The 9712-nt window shown below is 37.8% G+C and overlaps 1 protein-coding gene across 1 annotated transcript in view; it reads left to right on the top strand.

The window, feature by feature from the left end:
* The window catches only part of LOC107700948 (uncharacterized), a 6999-nt gene extending 4756 nt beyond the window's left edge, over positions 1 to 2243 (top strand). The window contains exon 2 of the mRNA XM_016502827.1: positions 614 to 2243. Within this exon, the coding sequence (XP_016358313.1) occupies positions 614 to 2243 (1630 nt within the window). The remainder of the gene's footprint in view (positions 1 to 613) is intronic.
* The last annotated feature ends 7469 nt before the right edge of the window (positions 2244 to 9712 follow it).

Here is a 9712-nt window from a genome sequence, read left to right as displayed (position 1 = left end):
GGGCATAGAGGACCTACAATAATGTACAGTATTTGAAAAATAATGTGTTTTTTGAACATTAAAGCATGTCAACATATTCGGTTACACAAAATACACAAAATAATGATCTTTAAAAAAGCATCATATGACCCCTTTAATATGCTACCATATTTTGCAAATGTAAACGCCTGACAATTATGCCAATAAAGTTTTGAGTTTATGATTGTATTTACGCCTGTGTGTGATGATAAATGAGCGTGTTGTGTTTTCATTTACAAATGATGCACGAATTACTCATTCCTCAACTAAACACTATAGTATTTATAATTATAGTCTATTAATTTGCAGAAATAAAATTAAATATATGTTAAATTCAACCTTTAAACTGCCTTTCCAGTAAAAATTCCAGTCATACAACATAAATCAAAGCTTTATTGGCATGTCGAACATTTACAGTAGGCTATTATTTACAAAACTATTCAGAACATTAAGTAAAGCGATCGAAATTAAGTGTGGCCCCTACAACCATTTAGGTCAAATTGATTAATGCAAAAACACTTACACTATTATGTTCATGTTGAAAATGTATGAATGTATTTTGATGTGCTCATGATTTTGAATTCTTTCTCCACAGACAGTCTCAGAAATATGTGCCTCCATCTGCATTTTACAGAGAGCTGAGATTTCCAGAAAGCAAACTAACTCTGATTCATGAAGGTCCTCCAAAAAGATTCTGTCTACATACAGAGAGAAACGTGCTTGATGACAATGGGAAAGTCAGAAAATGGACATATGGGGAAAAAGACACCAGTAAACCAATCAAAATTGTTCTGTTGGTGGGAGAGACCGGTGTCGGCAAGAAGACTCTCATCAACACTATGGTCAACTACTTACTGGACGTGAAGTTTGAAGATGAAGAATGGTATGAAATCACAGAAGAAGCAGCTGGAGATCAATCAGAATCACAAACCTCTGAAATCACCATGTATGAGGTCTTTCCTGAAGAAAGTCCCATATCGCTCACCATCATTGATACTCCAGGCTACGGAGACACTAGAGGACTGGATAAAGATCTGGAAGTTGCTGAGAATTTAGCCACTCTGTTTCAGTGCAATGATGGAGTTCGTGAAGTCGATGCCGTGTGTTTTGTTATTCAAGCATCTAAGAATCGTCTCTCAGACAGACAGCATTACATTATCAGTTCAATTCTGTCTTTGTTTGGAAAAGACATTGAAAACAACATTATGTTTTTAATGACACACTCTGATGGTCTGCCTCCCAAAAATGTCATCGGTGCCATTAATAAAGCTAAAATCCCCTGCAGACGAGACAAACATGGGCAACCTGTTCATTTCTTATTCAACAACCGGCAGGCTGAAGCCCGTCACACTAGAGAACGTCACGTCCGTGCTCAAAGAGACGCCTGGGAAGACAGCGTGGACGGCATGAAGCATTTCCTTCAGTCTCTGGATGAAAAGAACAGAAGAAGTTTAGAGTTGACTTTACATTTCCTGATTAAACGCCTTCAGTTTGAAGCCTTTATCTGCAACTTAATGCTGCGAGTTCAAGAGAACGAGCTGAAAAAGGCTGAAAAACTTCAGATCCAGGAGGCAATGGTGCAAAACAAGGAAAAGATTGATAAGTGTGAAAACTTCACCATTAAAGTAAAAAAGACTGTCAAAGAGAAGGTGCCCATCGAGAGCAAGTCATGGAAGAACAGGAAGGCGACGACCTGCACCGTCTGTGAGGAAAACTGCCATGAGTTTGACTGCTGGTGGAGTAATGATCTCAGCAAATGTGAAGTCATGAAAAACGGTTTCTGCACCGTGTGCACAGGGAAGTGTCATCACAGCAAACACGTCAAAGAAGACAAGAAATATGTCATCAGAACCTCAAGCACGACAATGGAATTTGACTCTATAAAAATGGAATATGAAAAAGCTCAAGAACAAACCAAGGGGTTTTTGGTTATAATGCAACATCTTGACAAAGATCTGCAGGAGATTGACACCCACAAGTCAATTCTTCTGTTCAATGCTTACAGGACCATCAAGCATCTGTCTCAGATCGCATTAAAACCAGACTCTGTTATCACTCTTCAGCATCTGGACTTCTTCATCCCCAGAGTGAGGGAGGCTGGGAAAGAAACCTGGGTCCGAGAGCTGGAGGAAATGAGGAGAAAAGATGTAGCTGATGAAGCCAATAAAGATGCTCTGAATTATCTCAAAGCTGGTCTGGCAAAACGTTTCATGACTGGGCAATGAACAAATGCAAAGAAGACAAGATGAATTAATGAAAATGAAGAAGACTGCTTACAGTGATGAACCAATGCTAGTAAATTTCTGCAAATCTGATGATAAGAATTAAAAAATTTCGCCCTGAAGTTATTTTTCTTCTCTGTTTTTAGTAGTCTCTCTCTAAGCAGTCTTGGAAGCATTTTAGTTTAATCTGTTAATTAACAGTGTGCATAGTTTTCTTGTATAGCAAACATAGGCAGATTTTAAATCCCTGCTTTTGCACTGTGTGGTTCCATGCAGTTCGTGGTGCAATAATTTCCTTTACTGCAGCATGAGAAAAAGATGAACAAGTAAAAAATACCAGAATGTTTAAGAATTATTATTAGTTTAACAAATCAATATATGTCGACCATTGATTTTTACAGTATATGCATTTTATGCCTAGTGTGAGTTTTGAGTTTCGTTCCGTTCTCATTGATAGGCCTAGTTATTTGATTTGATTTTATTTGTTGTGGAATGTTGATTTGAAGTGTGAACTTTATTTTGGATTTATTCAAATAATTAAATTTTAGTTTTTTGGGAAACCATTTTTCATGTCTCGCATTGCTTTACTGCTCGGTCCCTCACACCTAGTGACTGTTATATAACAAGTATTATATTTGAATAGTTATCTTAAAAGTCAATAATAAATAAAATAAATACTCCATGACTTACTTTAAATGAATAGTATAATTTCATAATAATATAATTTTTGGATACTGGATGTCTGATAACAGAAAAAGTTGCAACCTCAAACAATTTGCTAAATGTTTTGTGTTATTCCTGTGATTTAGGTTATATAAACACTGAGTTGTGTTAATTTAACACTGGGGGGTTTGCTGTGTATGAACCTTTTATTTAACCAGGTCATTAGAATTGACCATCTGAATAAAAAAAAAAATGATGTGATGTGGCATCCCATACTCTGAATTTGTGCTCTGCATTTAACCCATCCAAGTGCACACACACACACACACACACACACACACCCTTTCTCAAGGGTCTCACCTCAGTCACTGTATTGATGGTGGAAGAGAGCGCTGTTCACTCACTCCCCCCACCTACAATCCCTGCTGGTACTGAGACTCGAATTTTAGCGACCTTTGGGTTACAAGTCCGACTCTCTAACCATTTGGCCACGACTGCCCAAATGAGACCCATTGCTATACATGTGAGAGAAAGGATAATTTAATGCAAAGCAGTTGATCATTGCTTCAGCCTGCTCAACTGTAAAACTACATGTGCAATACATTGTGGTATAAACTAAAATTGAGATTGAGTGTGAACTAAAGTAAAGTAAAAATAAATAAATACAATAAAATAAAAAGCTTTGGGTTGTTATATAATCAGTTCTCACGGTATTACCAGAACATATGCACACTATTGATTAAGCAGTTCATTGCCTGCATTTTTTTTTTTTTTTAAGTAAACTAATTTTAACCTCACTTAGAAAGTACATATAAATATCAAGTCACTTAACAAGCCAAACTGGCTTAAAATAGCTGGTTAAGAATAAAATGTCAGCATCAATGTGTTTATTTGTCTATGATGTCAGAAATGTGCATTTCATATATGATCTAATAATTTATTCATATGAACTACTGAAACTGAGTGTCTTAAAGAATTATTCCAGGGGCCTCATTTATAAAATGTTGCGTATAAACCATCCTAAATTTGTTCTAAGATCATTTCTCAAAGTGCATATGTGTGATTCAGAGAAAACGAACGTGCGCACAAAAACAAGTGCGTACGCCTCTCTTCCAGATGTGACATTTATAAATCGCAAATTATCTTGAAATTGTACGCAGCTGACTGGTGTCAGATCTCCGCCTTGTAAACGTCCCCTAATTAATATCATTACAATATAAAAGAGCAAACGGCAATATCCGAATTTCTATGCTTGAGAGTGACGAGCACAAAGAAAAAAAAAACTTTAACTGATGCAAATGACAAAAACAAAGTTTAAGGCTGATGTCTCTATTGATTTTCACAATCAGCAGATGCTATAAATAAAAACAGTTAACAATGTTATTGAATAGAATATATTAAAACCGTTATTGCACGATGTAGGCCTATTTTTATACACAGACAAAACAGTCGGAGATGTGTTTATGTATTTTTTTTTTCTTTTTTACGCATTAGTAGTAAATCAAGACTTCGCAAGCTTTCTTGTAAAATAAAATAATAAAAAAACAACAACATGGAGTAAACTGTGTACAGAAAGTGAGTAAATAACATTAGGCTACTAAAAAGCTCAGTTTAATCTGGCAAAAAACTTAATGTTACAACACTGGTTTAGATTTCAGCCTATGCAGCCAGTGAGTAGGCCTTCTACAGCCATCTAGTGGCCATTGATATTACATGTTATTGCTATTTTTAAACCAACATATGTCATCAGATGTCACCAAAGTATACCAAATCTTGAGGTTTTGGCGGTTACTGGAATTTTATTTTATTTTTTTACTGAAGCAAGTGAATTAATTAATTGATAAATAAAACAAGATTTACAAAATAAATTTGCATATTTTGCATGAAAGTCAATCGAGCAATTTTGTAATTTTTAAATAAATAAAAAATACCAAACAATCACAAAATAAATGCATAAATTGATTGTTTTTATTTAAGTGAAGATTTATGTTTATTTAATATATTTATTTAAATAATACTAATAATAATAAGGATCACACCTGAGACATTCGTGCCCAAATTTTTCCATGAAGTCAAGTCAAGTCACCTTTATTTGTATAGTGCTTTATAGAATACAGATTGTGTCAAAGCAGCTTTACAGAGTCAAACAGGAAAATAGTTCGTCAATAATGCAAGACAATATCACAGTCATTTTTCAGCTAATGTGAGTTCATTGATGATTCAGTGATGTCCTCATCCAGTTCAGCTCTCTTCCAATAGTGTCTGTGCAATCAGTCAAGCGTCCCCAACTTAGCAAGCCGAAGACGACAGTGGCAAGGAACCAAAACTCCATCGGTGACAGAAATGGAGAAAAAACCCTGGGAGAAACCAGTTTCAGTCGGGGGGCAGTTCTCCTCTGGCCAGACGAAACCAGCATGATGGGGTTTCATTCCAGGCTGCAGCACAGGTGCAGAGGATGTGTCTGGCTCACGTGGTCTTGTTTCTGATGGAAAGCTGAGCTAGTGGAGGAAGTCCCTTCTTGAGCTTCAAGTCAAGTCACCTTTATTTGTATAGCGCTTTATACAATACTGGTTGTGTCAATATAGCAGCTTTACAGTGTCAAACAGGAAAATAGTTTGTCAATAATGCAAGAGGACAATAAAAAAAAGAGTCATTTTTCAGCTAAAGTCAGTTCATTGATGATTCAATGATGTCATCATCCAGTTCAGCTCTCTTCCAATAGTGTCTGTGCAATCAGTCACCAGCATGGGGTGGTTTAATTCCAGGCTGCAACACAGGTCAGATTGTGCAGAGGACTTGTCTGGTTCCCGTGGTCTTTTGCTGATGGTCGTCGAGGTGATGAGGTCTTTGCAGGGGATCTGTCTCTGGGGCGTATCTAGTTGACATGTTCTCCGCTGTATAAAATGTAACCGGAAAGTTGCAATCCTGCTCTGTAAATGAATTAAACCTTGACCGCCTTCCTCTTTAGGTAAATACAATATGCTCTGTGTGATCAAATTAAGTTTATCCCAAAATAAATCAACAAAGACCACTTGAATTTCAGCCATCAATTTTGCAGGAGGGTCAATACATGCCAGTCTATGCCATAAAAGTGAGGCAACCAAGTTATTGACAATAAGTGTTCGACCTCTAAAGGACATGTTAGGTAAAAGCCATTTCCATTTGTCTAGACGACCTCTAACTTTCTGTAACATTCCATCCCAGTTTTTTTGTGAAACACTGTCATCTCCTAAAAACACTCCAAGATATCTTATGCCCCATCTACTCCAACATAAACCTTCAGGTAGAGTTGGTTTTCCATCATTCCAATCTCCTAATAACAAAGCATCACGTTTCTTCCAATTAACCTTTGCTTAAGACCATTTTCCAAATTCCTCTATTAATTTCGATAGGACATGTATATCCTCTTGTTTATTGATTATTATTATAACGTCATCAGCATAGGCTGATAAACAAAAATTCAAATCACACTGTGGTACGCTTAACCAATCCAACCTCTTCCTAATTTGCTGGAGTAGTGGTTCAATAGCAATAGAATATAACATACCTGACAATGAACATCCTTGTCTAATTCCCCGATTAACCTTGAATGGAGCACATACGCCACCATTAATCTTAACTACACTCTCAATGTCACTATAAAGAATTTTTAGCATACTTAAAATTTCATGGAAACCGAAGATTTCCAAGGTATTACATACATATGAATGTTCCACTCTGTCGAATGCTTTTTGTTGATCTAAGGACAACAGACCTCATTTGATATCAAGTATTTTAGAAACCTATATAATATCCCTAATAAAAGAAATAGTCAAAAATTGACCTACTAGGTACACAGCAAGACTGATCCGGATGGAACACCTGTCCCATTACCTTAGCCAATCTGATTGGCAATGTTTTTGAAAGTAATTTGTAATCACTGCATAAAAGTGATACCGGCCTCCAATTTTTAATCTCAGTGAGATCTCTTTTTTTTTGGGAGAAGAGTAACCACTGCTCTTCGGCAGCTCAACGGCAGCCCACCCTTCAGTAAGCTATCATTGAACACCTCCAGCAGATCAACTCCAATCTCAGACCAGAAGGTTTTCAGAAACTCAACCGGCAGCCCATACATACCCGGAGTTTTTCCCAGACTCCATACTCTGGAGTGCTGTATAAAGCTCTCCTAAGGTCAGGGCACTGTCCAGCTCTTTATTGGACTCCTCTGAGATTCTTGGAAGATTTTCTAGGAAAAAAATGTTTCCCCAATCTTCAGGCTCAAGCTCACTTCAATACAGGGACTGGTAAAAACGCATTGCTTCTTCACGAATCTCTCTGGGATTCGATGACAAAATATCATCCTCAGAACGTAAGGCGTGAATTATGCGCTTTTGTCCATTTTTCCTTTCATGGCCAAAGAAATATTTCGAAGGTGCATCCATCTGATCAATGTTCAAAAATTTTGCCCGGACCAGTGCCCCCTGCTATGATCTAGCAGGTCTTTAAATTCAGCTTTTTTCCTTAAAAAGGTTTCCAAACAATTAATATCACTTGAGGTCCGAGTCAGTTTCTGCAAATCCATTATTTGTTTTTCAAGCACTTCTAATGAGCGAGTTAAATCTTTTGTGACATTTCGAGTGTATTGCTGTGCAAACTGTTTTATTTGCACCTTACCATAATCCCACCATTGCTGTAAAAATGTAAAAGAAGACTTTGTCTTTTTGAAAACCTTCCAAAAAACCTTAAATGTTTCAATTAAAAAATTATAATTTAAATTATTTGTATTAAAATGCCAATATGCACTTATATGCAGGTTTTACTGAATTTAAAATAAATTTACAACTCACCCTTTTATGATCAGAAAATGGTAATGGTGTGATATAACATTTGTTAAACATGTTCAAATGGTGCTTAAACAACATGACACCTGTCTAATCTGGCTAAAGATAAACAATTATCACGTGTGTGAGCCCTTGTATATTGTCTCTCATTACCATTTAGAGCTCTCCAAACATCACATAGATCATATTTTTCAATTAAATGAATTAAATGTTTACGTGAAGCCATGTGAGGTTCACATTATTTCTGTCCATATCAAGTTTCGAGCCTTCTCCCGTCACCGCTACAGCAGCCTCCACTACACCGTTATCTTCGCTATCTTGCGCATTCTCATTCTCTTTTTCGCCTTCAATATTTTTACTCGGGCAGTTTCGAATTAAATGTCCCGTTTTTCTGCATCCAAAACACTTAATCTTTCCAGTAGTAACAAAAATGGTGTAGCGGAAATCATCAAGCCGAAAGTTAAGTGTTAAGTCTAAATCAGCATCATCTGGGATGATCATGTACACGAATCGCGTAAAAGAAACTATGTTTCAATAAAGGCGATTCGCTACTGATTGGTATCTTTTTAATTGGAGACACCAACTTGCCATAACGTGACAAAGCTTGCATTAAAATCTCATCACTCACAAAAGGTGGCACGTTAGACAGAGTTACTTTTTTGGCAGGTAAAGAAAGTGGGAGGACCGAAACAAATTCTCCTCCAACTACAATTCCCCGCTCTACCAAATCATTCGCTTTATCTACGCTATCCAGAAAAACCACAATCGCATTATTCATCCTTGAAGCGAATAAAACACCTGAGTGTCCAACCTCCCCAACAGCCAAGCAACAGTCCTCCACACTCACCACAGACATCACCTTAATTGCGTGGCATCTCGTGAGTGAGCACAAAACCTGTAACCGCTGGGCCGACATGCTTCCTAAAAACGGATAGCACGCGGCCCTAGGTGTAACACAACAGTGAGGAAAGGGGACAACACAAAAAACAAAAACAAACAAACAAAACCAGCATAGAGAATGAAGAGAGAAAAAAAAAGGATTCACTCACACCACTCTGCATCACGCTCAAACCACTCTGTCCACTCGCGCTCAACACCCGCACCGGAAGTGAGTGAGAGTAAGTGTGACAGACAGACAGAGAGAGAGAGAGAGAGAGAGAGAGAGAGAGAGAGAGAGGATTAAAACACTTTTATTTTAATCACAAATTGGGCAAAAAAGAAGGGCAGTTCCCATCTTTGCCAAGACCCTAAAGGACATGGCACTGAGCCGCAGCTCCAGCGCACTGCAGCGACCTCATGGACACCCCATAGAGCCACTACAGAGACACCCTTCAAATCAGCGCCCCCTCCACCGGAGGACCCCCACGGCAGGCTCACACCGCATCACCAGGCCTGCAGCTCCTTCACCCCATCATTCACATGAACATCAGCAGGAGCAGCACCCAGACAGCCAGAGCTAAGCCGAAGCAGCCAGCAGATCACTGATAAACCCCAGCACCAGCACAGACCACAGCCAGCCGACTGCATCTCAATCCAGAGACCTCAGAAACATCCAGCACATGCTGACTCTGCTGTGCTCTCACCTATTGGGTTAGTGACTTAAAAAAAAAAAAAAAAGGATGAGAAATGTATTCGTGTACATATGTATTTACATGTGTATTTTTAATGTAGTCCACATGTGTGTGGTGTGTTATTTATATATTTATTTTCAAAAGAACCTCTTAGAGATCTCATTATTTAACCCTCTGGGGTCCGAGGGTGTTTTGGGGCCTGGAAAAGTTTTGACATGCCCTGACATTTGTGCTTTTTTCAGTTGCTTACAAACATTTGAATGTCTAAAGTTTAATAACACTGTAATCAGCACAAACTGGGCTACAATAATATGTGTGCAGCATGTATGTACGTGATTGCGTTTTTGAGAAAACAACGTTTATGCGTGCTTAGTGAAAAACTACAATTTTAAAGTCACTGAAATAAGGCCTTAAAACA

This window comes from Sinocyclocheilus anshuiensis, unplaced genomic scaffold, assembly GCF_001515605.1.
Source record: "Sinocyclocheilus anshuiensis isolate Anshui unplaced genomic scaffold, SAMN03320099.WGS_v1.1 scaffold1774, whole genome shotgun sequence".
NCBI lineage: Eukaryota > Metazoa > Chordata > Actinopteri > Cypriniformes > Cyprinidae > Sinocyclocheilus > Sinocyclocheilus anshuiensis.
Note: the sequence above shows the minus strand (reverse complement) of the source record. Positions and strands in the feature narration are given on the sequence as shown.